This window comes from Pempheris klunzingeri, chromosome 5 (genome assembly GCF_042242105.1).
Source record: "Pempheris klunzingeri isolate RE-2024b chromosome 5, fPemKlu1.hap1, whole genome shotgun sequence".
NCBI lineage: Eukaryota > Metazoa > Chordata > Actinopteri > Acropomatiformes > Pempheridae > Pempheris > Pempheris klunzingeri.
Genome location: NC_092016.1, coordinates 21052262 through 21076362, shown reverse-complemented (window position 1 = coordinate 21076362; position 24101 = coordinate 21052262). Strand labels below are relative to the sequence as shown.

At 43.5% G+C, this 24101-nt stretch overlaps 1 protein-coding gene across 1 annotated transcript; it reads left to right on the top strand.

The window, feature by feature from the left end:
- Positions 1–591: 591 nt before the first annotated feature.
- On the top strand, positions 592–23898 carry kcng4a (potassium voltage-gated channel, subfamily G, member 4a). Its single transcript, XM_070830306.1, has 4 exons — positions 592–786; positions 3574–4152; positions 4286–4927; positions 22278–23898. The coding sequence occupies exons 2-4, from the start codon at positions 4045–4047 to the stop codon at positions 23157–23159; spliced, it is 1632 nt and encodes a 543-aa protein (XP_070686407.1). The 5' UTR covers positions 592–786; positions 3574–4044; the 3' UTR covers positions 23160–23898.
- The last annotated feature ends 203 nt before the right edge of the window (positions 23899–24101 follow it).

Here is a 24101-nt window from a genome sequence, read left to right as displayed (position 1 = left end):
ACAAGGTAACTCGTAGAGATCTTTGCTTTTTAGATACAGTAAGTGTTACTGTTCTACTTTATGGTGTTTTTTTTTTTTTTTCATGAGTTCACAATATTTCTTTCTCTTTGCATTGAGTTCGCTATGAATTCTGACAGTGTTACAACAGACTCAAACTGTATGCAAAAATCTGACTGAGTCGGTGTCTCCCATCAGATTCTGAGCATGAAGTGAAGGTGATTTTGGAGCTAACCGCGCCCCCTGTTGCGCGTGAAGCGATCATAGTAAGATTCGTGGATGAGAGCGTCTCCACTGTGTCCTTGGATTGTAGGGGGCGAGCCGAGCCGAGCCGAGCCGAGCTTCTGATAAAATGCCATTTTTCTCTAATAAGCTCACATACCTTCGGTCATTATTGCCTCTGTTGTCACCTTTACGCTTGAACTTCAACTTGGGTACCGGGAGTCTCCTCTGTTGCGCACCACGGCTCCGACTCGCCCTCCCCTCCCCTGTTCCTCCTCCTCCTCCTCCTCCTGCAGCACCACTAACCGAGCTGTACGGGACACTTTCAGCGCACCAAACCTTTCACCCGCTCCCATCTCCGGTATGCTCAGACTCTCTGCGCGCCTTCCACCGGCTTGGGTGATGCTGACGCCGGAGAGGCTCTCCTGTTATTCTAACATGTGGCGGCTGGGGATGGTCGTTGACACGCTGTTTTGGTGTTGAATGATCGGAGGGACTGCGAGGCGGCACAAGGATTTCACACCGTGCTGGTTTGGCCGTCTGGAGATGAGTGCGGGGCTCAGGATGGTAAGCTGCACTTTTTAAGTTCTGCTGGTGCCTGCGGGGGTTGTGTTTGTACCTAAATATTTGTCTGAAGTTATAATGCTGTCACAATACTTCCAATGAGGTCGAATACGGCTGGCTTTTCATCATATGTTGTATGTTTCATCTCTAAACACTGCAACACACAGCAGGATCAGACCAAATGTCACCTGCGTGCCTTTGATTTAAAAGGTGTTTCTAGAATTTGAAAGCAAAATTGTTGCCATTTTAAAATGTATTGCTATATAGGAATAAGTGTAGCAACATTTGACCACAGGCTTCCCATTATTTGTTTTCCTCCACCTAACGAAATCTTTTAAACACGGTTTGGTTATGGGATCTTAATTAATCGTCTAATCTGACCAAGTTTAATTAAAGGTCTGCGTTAGATAAGGGCGCAAAAAATAATACCCTGTGTGTGTGTGTGTGTGTGTGTGTGTGTGTGTGTGTGTGTGTGTGTGTGTGTGTGTGTGTGTGTGTGTGTGCGTGCGTGCGCGCTGCCTCTTTTGCAAGTTGGTAAGTGAGGGAGAGGGAGAGGGAGAGCAACTCGATCCACATGAGACGCAGGTCCCTCCACCAGCTCCTCCCTCCTTGCAAGTGCAGTCACTGTTGACTTGCCCATGAATATAATATAAGCTCCCTGACTGACTGCTAAATACAGTATGACCCCACCACAGAGAAAGTCCTTGTGAAAATAAACAAAAATTGAATAAAAAAAAAAAAAAAAAGAAGTACAAGTTTGATTGAGCTCGGTGGGACTTGTATATTCACAGTTAATTCATCTTGTAAAAACCTGAACACACAATTAAACTCCATTAAAAAGAAAACAAGCTGATTTTACTTTCCACCTCCTCTCCTGTCCAGTAGACAGCCAACGGAGGTCGAGCAAAGCTGATAACAACGGTGGGCTGCAAAAAAACACATTCAATTAACTTTCCACTCAGAAAAAAAAACAGCCACAGGGAATACAAATCGATTAATAAATAGTTTATCACGCTCTCCTCCCTCTGTGAGGTGGAAATGAAACACCAGCATCATGACAGAAGTGATTTATCGGTTCCTCCAGTACAGGATCCTATCCTCCTGGATCTGAATTAGTGACGCATGTTGATGTGATTGAGTGCTTCAAACTGTCTGCGCCGTCCACTCACACTTTCAATAAGCCCGCGGTTACTGTAGATGGACTCTCAGCAGAATAATCTCAATACTGATGATGCTGTTCTCATTTCATGTAGGCTGCGGTGCGCAGAACATGTAGTGCCAGCGTACCTGTGACAAACCTGTAGGGTGCCCTGTAATGAAGGTCTGTGTTAGTCTTGCAGGACTCCACACTGTGCTCACCATCAGGGTTGTGACTCAGGGCTTCTCACAGTGACACATCTCAGAGTATGAGATGAGATGAGATGTATGTGTGTGCAAGGGACACTGGCATCTAGTGTGTAAAAGGCTGGGATTGCCCTTAGACTAAATAGCCAATGGCTTGCCTAAATTTCCGTGGCATGTGTAGACAATCTATTGCAGCTTAATATTCAGAAGAAATGCTGGCAGGAGACAAGTGCAGCTCAGCCAAGCTTACCAACGTAAGACAGCTTTATTGTTAGTAGCTTGATACAACAGAACAGAACAATGAGTCTCAAAGAATAATTCCAGCTGTTTCAGCATGGGCCTTATTCTCTCATCATTAGCCACCATACCATTCAGCACTAAAAATACTTTTACCCATTGCCCTTACTGAGCGCCTTTTAACTCTAAAGGCTGTGGAGCCGGCTGAATGCACTCCTGTCACTGGCACAATGTGTCAAATCAAAAAGTCAAGATCACCTTCACTATTTGCGCTCAGCTGGTCTTCATGCACGGAGCGAGATCGAGCAACTCAGCAGCAGGAAACTCGACAAGCCGAGAGTAATTGGTGGTGAATAAATGACAAATAATGTGGTAACAGGACCCAGTTTGAAATAAACCACAACTATTTAAGGCTTTGATACACAGCGAACCATTCTGGGCAACTGTAACAACTTGTAGTGCCAATAAGTTTCAGGGCAATTGTATTGCCAAGAAAAACATTTTGGACCCCGTGCCTCAGTGTCTGTTGCTAGGATTGCTGCCCATCGACAACAGCCAATAATTCACTCTGAGTGTGACTAACACCACAGACCTGAATGTTCTTTTCTACTGTTATTCCTTGAATTTTCTAACACCCGTACTAAGTAAACCAGCCACATTATTGGATGTGGGTGTAAATTCCTTCACTGTCACGTTCAAGTCCCGCTCTGACCACAGTGACTGGCCATTTATAGCAGCAGAACTGATGTGTCCGTCCGTCCGTCTGTCTTGTTTCTCACTGAAAGCTAGTGAAGAGCTGGGTGGAGCCTATAGCACTGCAGTCTCATTGAGGCGTGCTCTCTCTGTCTCTTCATCACCCTTTTCTGTCTTCACACCATCTCTTTCCTGCTCCTTGCCCGTTCTTGCTCTATATTGTGACACCTGCCTCAATGTCAGTCCATCCTAGCTCCATTCTGACATCTCTCTTTCCCTCTCTCTCTCTCTCTCTCTCTCTCTCTCTCTCCCTCTCTGCCTTTCAGTGCCTGCATGATGCCACCACGTGGTTAGGCCCTCCCTAATCCTGCTGCAGAGACACAGAGGATCCCCCTCTGTCCCCGGACACCTCACTGATACACATTTGGCTCCTTGACTCATCCAGCTCATCCTCTGCAGCTATCAGCCACTGATCAATCCTAACCCACTCTCTCTTGTCGGGCTTTCCTTTTCCAGACTCATGCTTCAGACTGGGATTACCCACTGATCTGATGCTGAATCCTGATACGCCAACTGAGTCTATTGTGGACCTCTGACGCCAATGTCAAAACTCACCCACAATCAAATGTGACGGCAGGCTTCCTGACACTCCAGATTCCTCTCCTTTCTGGACTTTTGCTCCGTTGGTTGGAAGCCAAAGCCATAGTTCATCTGTCTCTCCATGTTACGAGGGATTCTGATACCAGAAAGACAGAAAGCTACAGCTGTTTTTATGCTCAGCTTGACTACAGTAGATCTGGGCTGAGGCCGGAAAGCTTTTCTCATGTGCAGGTTTTAACGTAAGTTGTTGGAGGCTGCGAGACAGAAAAGACTGCTCTGTCCTAAGACTAAGAAAAGTTGAGCATAGTCAGATCAGCAGTCTTTTTCTGTCTTCATTACCTGGTCTGAGCTGCCCAGTCTGGCGCAGAGTGCTTTCCAGATGCTGCCATGCCCATCATCAGCAACGCCAACCATGACTTCAGCAATCTGTCCGTCAGCGATGACAGCAGTCTCGACCGCATCTTCACAGAGATCCCAGAGACTGAGACCATCAAGGTATGAATAAGATGGACACTTAAGTAGAATAAAATGTCAAATAAGAAATAGAGTTGGAGGCAACTAGTTGCACCAACACATATTTAAGATGCAGCTCCTCATGCATTGAAGCTTTTCGTTGTTCCCTCTCCAGGGTGTGTACTATAAGAGGGCTCAGTTCATCCGTCGGCCAGAGGACCTGGTGTCCATCGACCACACCCTGCTAGCAGTGATCAACGTTGGGGGAAACCGCTACACCTTCCCCTGGAGCACCCTGGAGCAATTCCCCCTCACACGACTTGGCCGCCTCTGTGGCTGCCAGTCACCTGAGGACATCGCCAACGTTTGTGACGACTATGACGAAGCCCGTAAGGAGTTCTTCTTCGACCGCTCACCGTCCGCCTTCAGGGTCATCCTCAACTTCCTTGCTGCAGGGAAACTGCGCCTGCTGCGGGAGATGTGCGTCCTCTCCCTGCATGACGAGCTGACCTACTGGGGCGTGGAGATGGCGTACATGGAACGCTGCTGCAAGAGGAAGATGTACACGCGCATTGAGGAGGTCCACGAGCTGGAACGGCGCGAGGAGGAGCGCAGGCAGAGAAACGCCATGCAGCGTGTGCCAGTGGAGGAGACAAGGTACCGAAAGGTGATGAACTGGCTGAGAGATATGGTGGAGAATCCGCAGTCTGGCTTACCGGGGAAGATCTTTGCCTGCATGTCGGTGATCATGGTTGCGGTGACTGTCGTCAGCTTGTGTATCAGCACCATGCCAGACCTCAGGGAGGAAGAGAACAGGGTGAGTGAATCATTGTGTTTGCCTGTTATAAATATAGCTTTCTGCAGCACAGGGCCCTGAAGCAAAATCAAAACTGAACTTAATAATCAGTAATAATACTTAAACTTGAACTTGAGGGGCCATAGATTCAACTTCAGTAGTAAGATGCAGCGATAGTGTCTGCCAGTGAGATTTATAATGAGTGATTACAGCTGTGTCTGATCATGATCATGAAGTAACAGTTGCTCATAATGTAACATGACAAACATGTCATCTCCAACATTAACTTTTCTGGAAAGTAACATTAAATTTCATCACCGGTGTGATGTAAAGTGCATATTATATCAGTGTTGAAGAGGGAGAAGAAACAAATATTTGAAACTTGTTTTATTCATATCAGATCAAGGCAGACACTGTGATGCTGCAAAAAGTCTGGCCTCAAAATTTTCAAATATAAAACCTCCCTGTGGTCACACCCTCTTAAAAACCCCCGTGGGATGCGGCTGTGTGTGTTGGCCTTGCTTGTCCTGTGATCTGTGTCTGCCCATAGCACTGTGGGATAATGAAGCCGGAGCTGCTCACTGAGGCCTGTCCGGTGTCTGTCGGTAAACACTGGGGAATAATAAAATGGGCTCACTGTATCTCATACAAAACACACATGCACGCATACAAATGTGCGCATCAACCGACACACAGTCATATGCACATGCAATAGTAATGAACTCATCCACTGTAACTGCTATAGCTCTCTCTTTTGCACACATTAACTCCCAAGTCTGTTCCCTTCTAACTAAAATATTACAGCAGCGGATCCACAGTTATGATCTGTCGCCCTTAAATAAGAAATGGTGTGCATATATGCAGCCTCTGTGTGTGCAGAGACTGGTTGGTGCCTGAAAACACACTGCAAACCTGTTTAACAGCTGCTAAGAAGTCTTCAACAGCAGCACCCCCGTATTGATTTTGATATCAGCAGTCACAGGCAGCCAAAGGATCAAGTGCAGGAGGGTGTGATAGTGGGGAATTTAGGAGGCAGATGAAAGCGCTGGTTGCAGAATGCTTGATGAGTTGTAAAGGCTGAAGAGAGGATTTCAAGAGTCCTGCCAGGAGTCCAGTAGTCTGTGGCAATCCGAGGAACATAGAGGGAAGAGCTTGGGCACAGGATTGAACAGAGTACCTGGTTCTGATTCATTGAGTTCTATAAACCTGCATGACTGGGTGATATGAACCTTTTACTGAATACAATAGGACAAATCCATAAGAATTAGCCTATAAGAAAACAAGCATAATGAACTACTGTACAATGTTTTTTCGGTACACTGACAGAAGCTACAAGGTTCACAACCACAGAGTCGGATGTACAGTACAGCAGGATTCACAGGGAAGCAGGTACTCAGGCAGCAGAGGCAGAGACAGCACGAGTGTTGCTGAATGCAAAGAGGTTGTATTTCCTGGTGTATAGCATTACAGTTGCATAAACAGGAAATTGGGCTTTCCTGCTTGTACGTCTCTCAGGTAAACACAGTGGCAGTGACGGAGACAGGAGAGCTCCATGAGAGACATCAAGCCGTCCTCAGGGGTCAGAACACTCCTCAGGGGCCGGATCGCTTCCACAAACTCCTCGTACACATACACATACAGTACACACACTCACTATTATCATACTGTGCTGATGCCTGGCACAAGAGTGTGTCAGGAAAAAGCAAGGGATTTGTGGAACTTTATACTGCTGTGTGTGCGTGTGTGTGCGTGTGTGTGCGTGTGTGTGTGTGTGTGTGTATGGTCTTGTCTGACGTCTCCATGCGTTGTGAGGACATTGTGGTTTGTAAGGTCATCTTCAGCGTGTGTTCATCCAGCATCTCTTTGCATGTTGATGCTCATTCTTGGAAATAGGATGGCAGCTCCCTACAAAAATAAACAAATCCATCTGCTAATTTCATGTTTTTCTCTCTGCACACGCCTGAGTTTCAAACTATTCTCGTGTGTTCGGCCACTGAACTCATCCGCAGTGTCCGGCCAGCCCGCCCATGCAGGAGTGGCAGGACTCCTGTCATCTTTAATTCACATGGCCCTGCTGTTTGTCTCTGTCTCTGGTCTGCCTTGTGCTGGAGTGGGCCGAAATTCCCTCGTCCACTCATCATTCACCCTGCTTCTCTCCCTGCCTCAGTTTGGGCTAGCAGTGTGAAAGGAGAGATAAAGTAAGTGGAAGATGGTTGAAGAGGACAAATAGAGGATATGTCTGAGAGGGGGAGAGAATGAGAGATGGCGTGGAAGAATATGCTTTGGAGTGAGAATTAAAAAAGGCTGAAAAAAATGCAAGAGATAAACAGTGTTTCATTTTTCCCTCGTCCTGCTCCCCTCTGTCTATCTCGTGCGATGTGTTCCTGCCTCTCCTCAGTTGATCCCCTCTATCAAACAGTATATCACCATGAGCTAAATGCTTTGGGAGGAGCCTTTATCTTTCAGCTCAGTTTCAAGTCCACTGATAATAATAATAACCACTCCATCATTCCTCCTTCCCCTGCTGTGGGTGTGTATCTCTCCGCTGTATAAGTGCTCTGTTCTTTATGTAAAAACTACCAATATGATTCTGGTGCCACTATTATTTCTTCTGTCTACGTGCAGTTGCAGCAATTTGATGGGAAGCGTAACCTCCTCTGATGTGTTTCAGAAATGCAAATAGGTGCGTTAAATATTGATATAAAAACATGGATTCAAAACGGTAGAGGATTTTTAGACCCTGCTGATAGAAAGGTTAGTGGAGTTTATAGGGATTTACTGTTTTTGTTACAGTGATTATCACGGACATTTTTGACAGCATGATTACCTCAAACTAAGTAACTGGACTGGAGTAGAACTTGAAAGTGTACAACATGTACTAATTTGTTACCAAAACCAAAATGTCAGAGGTCATTACGTGAGCATCACGGTTTTCCACCACAGATTGAAATGGGCATTTTGGACAGCTTTTCCTCACAGAGGATAAAGATTCATTTTAAAGATTTAGTTTGGTTCCAGTCTGAATCTCTCTTTTCCCTTGATTGGAGAAACAGCTGGCCAATCTGAGCTTTGTTGTTGGGATCAAGAGTGGGGACGTCATCTTCCTTCATAAATAGTTAGCTACGTGGCTATATTCATGGGAAATAGCAACAGCAAAATAGCAATGAGCATGGGTGAGATTAACGCAGCAGTGCAGGTTGCACTCATTTGGTCAGATTATTATGTTAGGCAGTTTAGATTTTGGTTAAATTAGGATCAAGATCAGTTTTAGATTGAGAAAATAAGATTAGATTAAACTCTTGGTCCTTTCAGTGCCTGAAAATACAGAAAATATTTTGAAAATATCTTTGCATGGCATTAGTAACCAAGGTGACCAGAGTTGAAGAAGGATGTATGCAACTATCCACCGCTGTGCTACCAGTGACCTTTCTTTCACTATTTCAGTGTCATCTCTAGTGGGTGCGTGTGTGATTTATTTACTGCTTCCCCAACATCACACATTGCAGTGGGCATATTCAGCAGTTCATGAGATACATTTCTACTGTCACTACTGCCCTAACCCAGCGTTGACCCTGGTAATCTCTGCCATTGGATAGCAACAGTGTTCGGATTGGAAAGAACAGTGCGCATGCTAGTTTTTAACTGTCTCTGGAAAGCACCAGGTCTCAGCACACGGCGATAACCTGCCAGTGTTTACATCTTGTCGCTGTTCAAATGTCAAACATCCACCAAAGACACTGACTTTCTTTGCACATACACTGTTGCCCATAAAGTTGGAATAAAATGTTTTTTACCTCTTCTCATGAAATGATGGTGACAATGTGATTTATTCTTGATATATAAAGTGTAGATCTTCTCAACTTTATTGATCAAACTCTTCCAAACATATCACAGTGAAACTTAAACCACAATTAACCTTTGCAAACTGTGGATTCAGGCTTTAACAAAATTGGGGGTATTGAACAATTATTCCAACTTTATGGGCAACAGTGTATTTCTGAGTAAAACTTTCCAACAAAGCAGAGACTTTCTCTGCATTCATTTTCATTCATTTACCACATATACATCAAAGTGTTTTACTCCCGGCGAGTGTCGCTCAGATTCATGTCTTTAATATTCTCGCCGGGTGATGGAGTATTTTCAGACAGCCTCATCAAATTTTCTCTCCTTTTCCTAATTCAGTCATATTCTGGCCTGGGGAGTAATTGAAGTAGCCGTTTTATGTCCTTAATGCCATAAATTGGAGTGGGATTTGCTGTTCAATAATTACGTCCCAGGGCATCAATCACGAGTACCTGGAGAGAGAAGGACAGATCGAGTGATGGAGAGAGAGAGAGTGAGAGATAGCAGAGTGGAAGGCTGCATGGCTTAAGCTTCAGACAGCAAGCTGTGACACGTTTCCTCATTGGCAATGCACTTGTTCTCAAGCGGAGACTTGTCAATAATCTTAGTGAACCATCGAACCTGTCTGGGTAAGTGATTATAGCGAGGGCACATGGGTGTGTGATTTCTTATTCTATTAAGAGACAAAAAACAAAGAGAAGTAGAGACAGAGATAATGTGCCTTGTGACGTCTGAAGGGAAGATAAGGTAATTCTTTATATATAAGAAGGGAGGGAGGAAAGGAGAAACATTTGGAGATAACAGGAGAACAGAGTAACGAGAGGATGTAAACACTAAACCAGCAGTGAAGCCTCCTTTCACTCCTCTTTCTCCCTTATCTCTTCTCCCGGAGGAGCTGTTCAAAGTTTAAAGACTGTTTGAGACACAGGGACACACATAAGGAGAGCATGGACACACACACACACACACACACACACACACATACATTCACTCATGCACACACTCAAAACATTCACATACATTCCTGGCTAACTTTAGTACATCTGTTTACTGTTTACTGATGAATTATATAGGAGTTATATTCCAGTGCACAATCAACATTTTCATTCCAACACATGAAGTAGCCTGTAGACTATCAAGTGGGCATGGTGAGCATGGGGAAAAATCTAGATTATCAGCATTTGTCTTCCACAATGTCACATAAGGCCACAGACATTGATTTGTCTCATAATCACAAGAAATAAATCTGTTTTTCTGATCTGATCTGAATGAATGAATGAATGAATAAATGCTCAGCAAAGGTTCTCGCTTTATGATGAGGGCAAAAGATATAGTGCACACGAATAGTGCAAAGACAACCTTTGTTGTGATCACTGCGAAAGAGGGTTTGTTGTGTCAGGATCAGACAAAGTATGGGAGAGCCACATGCATGTCAATCTGCGGCTTTCTCTGCTACATAAGCTACAGTGGGAAAGTTAAAAGCGATTTGTGACTGTGCATGTGCTGCAGAGGCTAAAGAGGATTTTTTCTAGGGATAGACTGAATACTACATTTTACATTACAAACGCTTATGTAGTTTAGATACAGTCAGTTTATGTAATTGTGTGTAATCACATTGAGTCCGTTAAAAGACCTTCCACTCCCGTCATGTTCGGCAGAGCTGCGGGGACGGAATATGAATGTTACAGCCTGGAATAATAACCTGGAAGCGACCGCTGTCAGGAATCCTTTTCTGAGTGTAATTTACATGCGACACTAAAGGTTATTTAGTAGTAATATGATCGCTGAGCTCCTTTTAAGAATAGTAGCTGCAATTTTCCAGTGCATACTCATCTCTCCTAGCAGCGAGGTCTGTATACAATATACTGTAATCAAGATACGAATGACAAAACAAGAAAAAAGAATGACCAGAAAGGATTTTCTCTATTTGACAATATAGATCTGCTTGTCATATCTCCAACAGCCAGAGACTAAAATCAGAGTTTGTATCAGTAGTTTTACACCAATGTCCAGCTCCATTGGGAATCATTTGGAAAAGATCAAAGTGTTGGCTTTGATACAATCTGGGAATCATTTCTGGTTACGCGTGTTCGTCTCCTGCGTCTGAACTGTGCAGAATTGCATTATGTGAATCAACAAAGCCAGTTTCCTCATTTATAGTCTCTGAGGGGGAGTTGTGATTTGGTATCCAACATTTTTGACCGTCTGGACTTGGAAGCATGAATGAATTTCCCCTGCAGCTCAGAGTAACACAGCCAACAGTCAGATCTGTTGAAAGAAGCAAACTGAGTTCTTTTTTTAGTAAAATACAATTGTAGGCCTCCCTAGTATGTGATTTTATTTAAGGTAATTCAGTTCTGCACCTGAAATGTGAAACATATACTGTAACAGGAGATGCAAGAGTAAGGCTTTAAATGAGTGTGTGTGTGTGTGTGTGTGTGTGTGAATACGCTCTTTGTCTTTCTATACGTAGTCAGCTTGCTACATTTCCTGAGCCAGGGAGACAAAGCACTATCATCAATCATGAGTCTCATTTGAATGTGTAACAACAGGGACACAAAATTAAGTATGCATTCATCATATGCCACATTTTTTATCTTCCCCTCCGCATAATTCCAACCTCCATTAAATGAATACGGATGGAGCATAAATAGGTGTCCGAGTTTGTAGACTTTGTTGGCTCAGCAAGGCGAGACAGAGGCTGGCAGACAGTCAGAGTGACTATAAGTCAAGAAACGTAAATAAGACTTTAGGCATGTTGGTGGCTGGAGAGAGAGAGTAAAAAGGAGAGGAAAGAGAAGAAGAAGCACAAAAAAAAAAACAGATGCAGAAAAGAAAGGAGGGATAGCAAACCCACTGGATGCCGATGGTGGGATTAATTATGCCTCACATAGGGAGCTGACCTTACAGTAGCTGCAGGTGACCTTATCATTAGACGTGAGATAAGACAGTTGAAGGTGATAAAGAACAATAAAAAAGCTCTGTGAGTGTGAGTGTGAGTGTGAGTGTGTGTGTGTGCGTACGCGTTCCACAACTTCTGCTTCTGCCCAATTCTTGCCATAACAGGTTGCCACTTCCAACTGTATAGAGGTCGTCTTTCTCACTTACACACCCTGAAGCCACATGAGAATCTTTAAGTATCTTTCTGCTAATTACCAGACTCCCTTAAAGTAACGGCAATACACAAATGTGTGAACGTATGTGCACTAATAACAAGCAAGCGCATACATTTGCTAAGTGTCTATGTCTGCGGGCATGTACAGTACGTATTCTGTTTGACCGTATCTGTGTGCAGCAGATTCCATGCCTATTGCGGCCTGTCTGTTTATGAGCTGTATTCTCTCTGTCTGATGTGCTGCATGGCTGCCAAGTGGGATTATGGGAGAGAACAGCAAAGTATGAGGTGTTTATTCTGTCCATGCCAGGATGGGATTGTACAGCACTACATGGCATAGACGAGTACAGCGCAATGCAATGAGTGGAGCAGGGCCCCTTAGATCTGAATGTGCTGGGGATGGTTGAGAGATTGTAGTTGACAGGTCATGTCGCAGTAAAATAGGGATTTCACAGAGGGGGGTCTCTGATATTTTCAATTTTTGTATTTTATGTAAAAGTTTCGTAGAAGTTACGACTTTTAAAGTCCAGATACTGTATCTACTGTGGCAGTATGGTGCTTAGCACTGTTGCCTCACAGCAAGAAGGTTCCAGGTTTGAACCTGGGGTCTTTCTGTGTGGAGTTTGCATGTTCTCACCGTGCTTGCGTGGGTTTTCTCAAGGTACTCCGGCTTCCTCCCACAGTCCAAAGACATGCAGGTCAGGTTAATTGGTCACTCTGAATTGGCCATAGGTGTGAGTGTGAGCATGAGTGGTTGTTTGTCTCTGTGTGTTGGCCCTGTGAGTGGTTGGCAACCAGTCCAGGGTGTTAGCTGGGATTGGCTCCAGCCCCCCGCGACCCTGACGGATAAGCAGTATGGATGATGGATGGATGTATCTAATGTATCTACTATCTACTGTCTTTCTGTTTTTTAATGATCTTAGCTTTCATATAAAATACATTCAGTCAGGACATAAAGTGCCATAAATGTCAAGCAGCCCTCATAGTTTTTCAGTTTAGTTTTAGCTTTTGCTTCATTGTTGCCAAAAAGGGGAGTAAGATCTTCATGGACATTGTTTACCAAACATGTGTCCTTTAAATGACTGAAGGCCAGCAGTCCTCCCCAAATAAGACTCACCAGACCAAAACTAAGGTTGTGTTCATCACTTGGCCATCAAACAGCCACCACTGTGATAAGCATTAATGGAAAAGTTGGGAAAGTTATTTATAAAGTCTATCATATACCTTGTAAATATAACCTAGTTACCTGATTTACCACATGATGACAGACACATGAATGCACCATAAAACAGCTGCATTGTGGGAAAGGATATGTGGTTTTCTATTAAAGAAGGCTGCGGTTCTTGGCCTCCTTGGAGGAGCTCTTGGACTTTGGACTGTGACAAGCTAGTTGTCCCAAAACAATGTGTTTTCTCAACAAACAAATTAGTCTGAGGGGGAATTATTTTCAGAGATGCTTTCCATCTAGAAAACTTTAAAGCACGTGAACACACAACTTTTTTCAGCGTGTCAAATCTCTGATGATTAAAATCTACAATCTGATGATTTGATGATGATCATGTTTCATCTAAATTTGTGCTTATTACAATATTTTGACAGAGAATAAATGGCTATAATAAAGGAGGCTCGGGGTTTGTAGAATGTAGATACAAATACAGGAGATACATTTGTGTAGTTGAAAGGATAAGTGGGCCAGCAGTCTGAGGCAGGTTGGCAGAATAAAACAAACTGGTACCATGTTTATCAGCTTGATGACGTAAGGACAACTCACAGGGGAGGTTAGTGAACTGCTGTAGCTGGCAAGATGGCTGCTAAGCTAGTTAGCTCGCAAAGAGGACAATGAGTTCACAAAGTTCATTCAAGCAAGGCATTCGTTCCGTCGACTCCTGTCTCGTTATTCTCTGCGAACTCTTCCTCTTGTGTGGTGCTACACAGCCAGTGAGCTTCTTCTTTTGGACTCTATAGTACAATCAAGAATATTGATCCATGGCGCCAATTTGTGTGACAAAGTTGACCAAAGTCTGTGTGGGTTTTTTTCACCCCTCAAGTGAATGCCCCAACCACAGCAGTTCGGTTGAAATTAATTGATTTCACCACAAAACTTTGCTGCTCTAACTGCTGAGGTGACCAGGCCTTATGAGAAGAAAAAATATTGAGGCAAGGCAACAAACAATCTGATGCCAGCATGCAAAACAGCTCTCTATACAGTAATTGTTGATAAGGAGTAGCTGTGAAGGCAGCGACAGATCAGGGCTGATTAACGATGAAGGCATGTGCACATATAGACCCCAGGTGGTGCCATTTTGGCCTCCGACTAGATAAGTGCCCTTTTTGCCAGACCGCTTACGTGCCTGTTATTACACCAATAGCAGCTATAGTCCCTCCAGGTTATAGACTGAGCAGCAGGCATCCACCGTTTCTTTTCAATCTAATTTCATAACATGCTTATTGGTACAACAAATTGATGGGACACTTTCAACATGTTATAATAGATGAAAAATAAGAAAAATTTAGGTATAGGTATTTGCTTGCACAGCACTGGGATTATAAAAGTGTGTGGCTCCTCTGCTGTGTGTGTTTGGGTGTGTGTACTCGAGCCTCTTTTGTGAGCATATTGCTGATGCACCTGTAACGCCTTGAATTTGATGAGACACACAACACTGTCGAATATTGGATGCGAAACCAACATAACACTGAATTGCTTTTACAGCATTTTCTAGAGAAAACTGGAGGCTTCATTTGAATGATAAAGTATGTTTACGTAGTTCTGCTCCTGTATTTAATCTATTCAATCCAATTTTTAAGGTTTGAAAAATTGGACACCCTTCCTCATCCTATATACGATGAAACAAAGTGGAGTCTACTATGTTGTTTTGTGTGTATGTGTCTCACTCTGCCTGTGTGAACTACGTGTGTGTGTGTGTGTGTGTGTGTGTGTGTGTGTGTGTGTGTGTGTGTGTGTGTGTGTGTGTGTGTGTGTGTGTGTGTGTGTGTGTGTGTGTGCAGCATCCTGACAGATGGAGAGCAGAGACTTTATGGGGTACGAAGGGAACCCCGTGCTTCAGATGTCACCTCATCTTTTCCTCATCAGCTAATCTTGTAATCCCTTTCTCTTCTATCCATCTACACCGCTTAACCACCCACTCTCTCTCCATCTATTCTCATCGTGCCTTTGTTCTATCTATCTGTCCTCACCACCTTACCTCCTTCATTTCTCTCCATTAGGCTCTATGTGCATGAACAAGCTGTTGGTCTTTGTCAGTGATAGGACCCTTGGCAGGCTGTACAGCAGCCTCAGATAAAACTGGTTGGATCTCACAATAACATCCACTTTTTTAAATCTCTTATAATAAAAAGATATCCTATCCTATTCATATGAATATCCTAATAATACAATATTTACATCGTAATAATTAGAACAAGTGCAAAAAAACGAAAATCTGTCTTGGAAGGCATGGCGACTTTTTGTTGCTTATCATGATTCGAATAAATGGGTGCAAACACACCTCGTACATGCGTAACCCTGTGTACGCCTGTGCATACATGCAGCTATCAGGTCACAGGAGAAACAGCCTGATGATGGATGGAGGTGTCACATTATACGAGCCCTTTAATAACCCATGACTAGTGAACACAGTGCTTGATGTGCAGTATTTCAGGTTAAGGCCAGCGGTGTGGCATTCGACCACACCCCCTTACTCTCTCTCAGAGTCTTTCTGTTACTGTAGACGCTGTTCGTCCCCATTTTCCTTCTTTCTCTTCCTCTACCTCTATCTCTCTTCTATCGAGAAGCTTTCAAGGTCGGTACAGCAGCAGCATTCAGTGGTGTAGAGTATGTCCAAGGTCTGCTGCAAGGTAAGGCTGATTGATGGGTAGAATCCTTTCTTTTGTTCCCCTGTCTGCCCAAAACCCATGGATCCGGAAGGATCATCATGGGGGGTTTTTTCACCTGATTTAGGGAATTGCCTCGAGAGAGAGATGTGAAAGAGAAGTGACAGCTGTGGAGATAGAGACATACTGTGAAAGATACAGAGAATGAAATTAAAAGTTGTTCCAAAACACCAGGGAGCATTCCTAAAGATTATATCAAATTTTAAACACACTGCAGTCATATAGTTTAGTCATGCAGTGGTTAGAAAAGCGCACATCCACACGTCTCTGTATCATTCATGGAGCAGTACAGTGTGACAGTTGCATACAGAAAGACTCGTCCTAATTACCAACCGAGGACGCTGAAATGTGAGGCTTTATTTGATCCACAAGTAGAGAAAAAGCATTCATAATTCAGAGCTATAGAAGCTTTCTCTTGTCCGACAATAATGGGACACATTTACACTTCAAACCCGTGGTACACAGAGTGGCCTGCTGTTGAAGCATCCAGCAGCTGTCTGCCTGTACAGCGATGGGTCACAGGCAGAGGGTAGATGGGAGGCTGTCGGCAAGAAAGTGAAACTCAAGAAAAACAATGAGATGCAGCCAGTGCTGCTGAATGATAATCACTTTTAGACACCCTCAACCCACATTCAGAATTACTATTAAACATTGTGTTTTTCCAACTTCATGAAGCAGAATCGTGTGTGTGTGTGTGTGTGTGTGTGTGTGTGTGTGTGTGTGTGTTTTCTGTGTCAGGACTTGTTCATATTCAAAGGCAGAGTCTGCATCATTGGAGAAACTAGCAAGAGCAGCTAGGTTTTTAGTGTCCAACTGAATCCCCCTCCCCTCAGGCTTTCCCCCACAACAAACAAACACACTGCCTGAGCAATGTTACTGCTGGAGGACGAGTCCCCTTTCTGTGCCATTCTTGTGTAAGTAGCTCGCTAGCTTTAGCCTTGTGGAAGACACTTGCAGTGCACGCACAGGTAGACAGGCAGGTCGGCCGTTCACTGGAGTTTCTTACAGTCCTGTGAACGCTACAGACACCAGATTGTTTCCTCTCTTTTTTTGCCAATTTATCTCAATCTTTTTCTATTGGACTGTAGTGAAAATATCGGCTAATATAACAAAATAGCTTCTTAAATAAGTTGCAGAAAATGAGTTGTTTCTGTGTGTGTGTGTGTGTGTGTGTGTGTGTGTGTACGTATACGTGTGTGAAGGAGAATTACACTATGTTGCAACAATGTCATCTCTCTAACCATCTGCCCTGTCAAACACTGACATCAATGTAACACCCTGAAAATGATCATAATTATGCAATAGATACCAGATGTTTAATCAGAGAGATGACTGAAAACGAACTAATTGCACTGCAGAGTCAGAGCCAAACATTATAGGCAGAACAATGTCTCACCGTTATTAGATTTTTCCATGACAGTCTGCAAATATAAGTGTCACTGACTATAGACTGCAAAATGTATTCTAAGACATTAGATAGATGTTGAGTCTCATCTTTTTGTCTCCTCCCAAGAAGAAAAACATCAAGGTTTTTTAAGGTCACTTGGAATCAGCTTATTGCGCCCATCTCTGAACACAGTGATTTAAATGGAGCTGACAAAACTTTTAGAGATCTATTTCTTTTTTCCTTTTCATTTGTTTCATTTGTGTGTCTGTGTGTGTGTGTATGAGTCGTCCTTCATTACCTTTTTATAATATTTTGGACAGCCTGGTTAATTATTTGAGCTTGAGGTTTCTTCAATATATGCACCACCTTGCTTTCTGCGCAGTGGCAGCTGTAATATCTTTTTTGTCCTAGAAATGTTCATATGAAAAAAAAGGGATGAAGCAGCATTAATGATGCAGTGGTCTAGCATATGGTCACTTCAAATGTCCCTGTCCCTAGAATGCCTCGTACGATGACGTGATGACTCCAACCTCCCTGCTGTCTTTGTCTTAATTTGACATTGAGATGTGTTAATATGGACGATAATGTGAAACACCATGTGACGCAGCTTCTGTGGTGAACAGTGGCTGCGTTGAAATGAGCTGTCAGTGACATTGGTTCCAGAGAGAGTCGTATAGAGGAGATAAGGTCAGGGAGATTGTGGGTATTGTGGGTATTGTGTGTGCAACTGTGTGTATTAGAAAGAGAGAGAGAGAGTATTAGAAAGAGAGAGAGAGAGAGAAAGACAGAAGTGAAAAGCCTCTAGCTGTAACAAATGGCCTATCATGTAGAGGGGGAGAACGGTGTCACAAAGCCCTGATGGGCCTAATGTCAGCGCAAGAGGGAGAAAGAGCAGCGAGAAAGCGAATAAATGAGCGGTAGAGAGCGCACGTGAGAGACATAACATGTGAGCTGTGGAAAGACAGAGCCTGAAAGATTGATACAGAAACATCAGACAGAGAAAACGTGAAGAATGCAGGCACAATTACTGATTACAATTACAGTGTAAAGGTTAATATTTAGTTAGTGATTTATTAAGGTGGTAATTCTCAGGGAGTGTCTCTTTAAACTATCGAAACTGTGTTTTTTTCCTTTTGTAAATGTCCTCTGCTGGACGAACAAATACCGCCCCAGTAAGTCTATCGGACCTCTGGAGAAATCATGGACTGTTCAGGCGAAGCAATCATGGTTCCACTTTTCACTGTGGTCTGATGCACTGACCACTGCTGCCCTCTGGACCCACAAGCAATGATTAAAGTTTAATATGCCTTAACAAACAAGGAATGAATGATGAATTCCTATGAAATAGGACATTTAAAGCCAGGGTTGGTAGAAATGTGGATACAGTTCACAGAGGGCTAAACAATTATCATCAACATTGCCACTCATCACCTGCTTCATAGTAAATCTACACAGCAAACCATTGCAACACACTGAGATGTCATAGGAAAATAAATTAAACAGCTTCAATCAATCCAGTCATTGCGATCCTGATGCCATTATATAATGTTACATTCATTTGAATTAGCCAGTGCTAATGAACCAAAAGTTATTATGGAATTTTTGCCCAGTGAAACCAAAAATAAACTGCCTAGCCCAGTTTAGATATTTAATTCATATGCGGAACTGAATTGTGTATCTAAATTAATTTGTTTTCAGTAAAAACTGCACAAATCAAGATTTTTTTTTATTTAATAGATGAAATTAAAGTGTGTAATGTCAAAGGAGTCAATTGTAGTGATGAACCCACAGTGATTTATTATCTGACTGCAGTGCTTTTTTAGCTCCTAGTTTTTGTTTTTGGCCTGTAAACTCTGCTCTTATCCACCTCTCTTCCCAGCTGCAGCCAGCAGCTGTTTTCAGTGGAAAAGCCCTAACAAACCCACTGGGTGTTACCTGCCCAGCACCGACCACAGGGCACGATTATTTTTACAGTAATTTTGTTTGAATTGTTGCTCATTTTGCAGTCCCCTACAATATGTGAAGCAGCACAAAAACTCCTAAAATACAGAAAGCCATTTAGTGAAATTAGGATGATGGAAAAGCTGAAATGAAGCAGTGATTCAAATCTGCTTTAATTGCAAGTCTTTAAAATTTGATTTGTAGCATGCTCACTGTGGAAATCACAACACTCATAAACTTTAATTGATCTCCATGATGAGCAGAAAGCTTTTTTTTCACTGCTTCAAGTCATGAAAAGAACCTTGGACCTTTGTCTGACAAAAGTGTAGTCATTTTGGAGGAGTTACCCTTTTGTTGTTATGAATCAGAGTTTAAGGCTTTAACAAGTAGCAAGCTAATGGCGGTCACTTCTAGCTCAAGCATTGTTCAAACTGGCAAAACTGTAATTTACATAATAGTCAGCATTTCGTTTCCAAAAAATACAGACTGAATATCCAGAAAATATGTAGAAACTGTTCCACATCACACATCTGGAATATTTCCATTGGACTGATTGTTGCAGCCACAGAAAACATGCAGTCTTTGGTTTGAATATTTCACTCCGTGTAAACATCATGTAGCTCCAATGAAGAGTTCTGATCAACCAACTGGAGGAGTTGGTGGAGACCAAAACAGAGCTAAATACTGGACTTCGTCAGATTCCTGCAAAATGCTCGCATGCAAGTTTGCCATATCAGCTTCAAGGTATGCTACTACTCACACTTAAAAGGGGGACACGAGGAGAACCTGGGCTAAAATGATACAGGATGTTACGGCCACTGCAGTTCTCATAAAAGATGGATGCAGAGTATAAAGGAACAGATACATCTGAAGCCCTCTGCTACTATCACACCAATGTTACTGTAACTTAGCAACTCATTAAAAATTTAATTTCCAACTCAGTATTTGCACTGCATATGCTGTACAACACTACAAATTGCGCTGATGCATGTTACTCTAACTAACAAGGCAAAAGGCCACAAAGAGTAACAGTCACAGAGTGAGAGTCAGCGAGAAAGGCAGAGAGGACACCAGTGATAAATTAGAGCAGGAGGAATGGGAAATGTGTGTGAGGGATGCATCGTGCATAGAGAAACAGTGGAGGGAGTTGTGTTTCACTTAAAGGAGCACTGAATGAATGAAGCAGAGAGAGAGAGTGGTGTGAGGGGCAAACAGAGAATGAAGGATGAGAGGGAGGGAGTCCGGAGAGGGTGATGGAGGAGGAAACAGAATGAGTGATGAGAAGGTGGAGACAGAAGCACGAGGAGAGAGGGAAGGGAAATAGATGAGACACACAGTAGCAGGGAGTGAACAATGAGAAAATGTGGAGAAGCTGATGAGCGAAGAGGCTGCAAGAACACACAAATAATGTCTGCCTTAATATCAAGTCATGTGGTCACGTATTCGGTGTTAACGTACAAGATTCTGATGCAGTTTTTCTTGGACAAGGCATAAAATACAAATCACTCAAGGAAAATATGTACGAGCGTTCTTGATCTCTCATTAGCAGCTACTGCAGACAAGAAAATCCAAAGATGACGACGACAGGGTGTTGTCTGAGGAGATCATTGTCCCAAGAAAAATGACAGCATTACTTGTTTCTGCAAACGCCCAATAATAAAATATGCTTCCCTTCAATTGGCAAAGACCCCAAGCAGCTGTAGGAAGTATGACTTTTACAGCAGAGGCAAATGAGGAAGTAGAATGTGATGTTGTCGGGGCGGACGGATGAGTCTCAAAATGTTGGGCTGGAAAATCACTGATCGCTGTTTTTGTACTAATGTTCCATTTCATTACAACTCTCACCATTGAGTTCTTCTAACCGTGATTAGTCCTTACCCTTTATTACTTTAACTATGTCAATCAAAGTCAACTTTCTGAGGAAGTGATTTCTACCTAAACCACCATGTTTTCCTATCCTTAACCAAGTCATTTTTCTGCCTAAACCTAACCAAATTGAAACTAAAGCGGTGTCAGATCAATTTTACAGTTCTACAATGCACTGCCAATTGATGTACTGCTGATTCGGGCTTCAAATTATGAAGCACGTCTACATGTTCTTCTGGAGACAAATACAAACAGTATATTTTGTTGTTAAACTTGGAGCACTTGTTGAGCCTGAGTGTCCCTGAGGCAGAGCCACCGTCACAGCTAAGTGTGCAGTCTAAAAGCATCAGGATGCTTAAAATGTGCCTGTAAGATGTTGTGCAGCATCAGAGAACAATTCCCCACACACATTACCTGCGGTACAATTGTGGGCAATGCATGTGACTGAAACAATCATTCAACCCAACGGATCAGTTGTGTGAAGATGAAAAAATAATGCAGGATTTGAACTTCTATCTTTTTCATTCTTCACACAGCTACTTCTATTACTTTTCCTGTGTACAAATGAGTGCGACACCGTGAATGAAACACTGTCAGAAAATGACAATTACAATTTGTTACATCTTGCCCTCTCTGTAACGGCAGGCTTTTAGCCCCGCCTTCCAAGGTCATTTGGAACTGCTATAAACACTCCTGCTAGAACATTATTTATAATTTATGCTTGGTGCCAGCAACGATTATTGGTGAAGACGTATCCTAAAACACTTTGTATTGGCATCAGTGCCAGTTCTCTGTAGAGAAATTATACCTTCCTCTTTTGTATTAAGCATAGAAAAAGACTCAACAGTACATTAAGTGATCATAGATATTTTCTGCAGTGGGATTTGGAGATGTGAGGAGATGGAATAAAGGATGAGCAGAGAACAGACAGAGAAAGCTGTGTGATGGCATCTGTACTCCAAAGACTCCTGTGTATTTTCATTTTGTTTTCCTTTTCTTTGAGACTGTGGTAAGCAAACCTGATAGCTTTCTGTCACCGCTCCCACTGAGACTGTCATATTAATCTTTGAAACCTGCCCTAATAAAGTAATTGATTAATTGCGGCACTGTGTTATCTATCACTGCTGCTGCAGTAGCTTTAGCATACTCAGTGACTGTAGCTCATGCTTTATTAATGATTACCAAGGGTGATGATCTGACCTCAGATTTTTTGTCTTCTCCCCATCTCACCATACCTCCCACCACATCTGTCTTGCTCCCTGTCAAACCCCTGCTCTTCTCATCCTCAATATCTCTCTCGCTCCCCCAACCTCCCCTCTCTACCTCAGGGTGAGTGTTCCTCCAAGTGCTACAACATGTTCATCATAGAGACGGTGTGTGTGGCCTGGTTCTCCCTGGAGTTCATCCTGCGGTTCATTCAGGCCCGCAGCAAGCTGGACTTCCTCCGCGGGCCGCTCAACATCATTGATGCCATGGCCATCCTTCCATACTACGTCTCCCTGGTGGTGACGGAGGAGGACCCGTCCCTGGATCATGAGAGGCCAGGAGGAGGGAAGGGCTACTTAGACAAGCTGGGCTTGGTGTTGAGGATTCTGCGGGCGCTTAGGATTCTCTATGTGATGCGGCTGGCTCGCCACTCCCTTGGCCTGCAGACGCTGGGGCTGACCGTAAGACGGAGCACCCGGGAGTTTGGCCTCCTCCTGCTTTTTCTCTGCGTGGCCGTCACTCTCTTCTCCCCGCTGGTCCACTTGGCTGAGAGCGAGCTCACGGGCGCCCATGACTTCAGCAGCATCCCCGCCTCCTATTGGTGGGCCATTATCTCCATGACTACCGTGGGCTACGGCGACATGGTGCCACGGTCCATCCCAGGACAGGTTGTAGCGCTGAGCAGCATCCTCAGTGGGATCCTCATTATGGCCTTCCCTGCCACCTCCATCTTCCACATGTTCTCCCGCTCCTACCAAGAGCTCAAGATGGAGCACGACCGATTGTTCAAAGAGGAGTGCGCGGCCGCCGCGGCTGCTGCCGCTGCCACTGGGGAGCTGCAGGAGGCGGGAGGTGAAGGAGGGGGGGCGGACTCAGCTCCACCTGGGCAGGGATCACGTCTAGATAAAGATAGTGTGCACTCACTGGAGTCCCTCGCCCTGTTAGGGAAGGGTGATGAAGCTGCGGGAAATAACAACCACAGCCTGCCAGCAGCAGCTTTCTGAACTAATCTCTGTGTTGCATACAATAAAAGTACTGCAAATGACAATTGCTCCAAAGGCTTCACTTCCCATATGGTTATGAAGGTATCTGTGTTGCATTGGACAAAAGGAGACTAAACAAACAGCATTTTTTTCTGCTGACAAGGAGCTGCACAGAAACTGAAAGACTTAAAACCCTTTAAATCGGACTGTCCAGTATGTCCGATCAGAAAGCCTCCGCAGCAATATTAGTAACTGGCTGCTTCCATAAACATGCAATATTCAATCCAAAGTTGCTTTTCCTTCCACTGTGAAATTACTTATAAGCCCAACTGCAACTTTTAGTTTTGTTCGTGTTCCTTTTCAATATGTTGCTTACAGTATGACCTGAAAATACTGTTTACTGTACGTTTCTGTCGAAAAATTCTAAAAGTGCTCCTCCTAGTTTAATAATGAGAAGCTTGAAGCCATGTTCTCGGAAGAAATGTAAGCAAACTGATAGTTTGGCGACCATATGATGTATATCCATCTCTCTCTCTCTCATGTATGCTTGTGTGCTTGGACTCAAAGAGGTGGTGGTTTCTCCACTCTCTACTGTGAACTCCAACTGAACTGTGTGAAGATTTTGCAGAAGTTATTAATCCAAATTGTTTTTTTAATCAGCTGATGTGGAAATGAAAGGATGGAGAGGAAGATGGAGTGTGTGAGTGAGAGAGAACGAGCGCTAACAACATGACGTGTACTTTGCAACGCTCCAAATAAAAGCTCTCCTAGTAATCTGAGAGAAATCCATTTTCTGGCTGTAGTTTTTTGGTTTGGTCTGGGTATGACAGTCTAATCTCCTTGGCTAGCCCAGGATGCTCAATCAGAGTCCTGAGAGAAGAAGAAACAGAAACAGCTGTCCGAGCCAAACACACAGATAAGTATTCTGCAAACAACAATTATGTGACAATTCCCTTCTCCTCT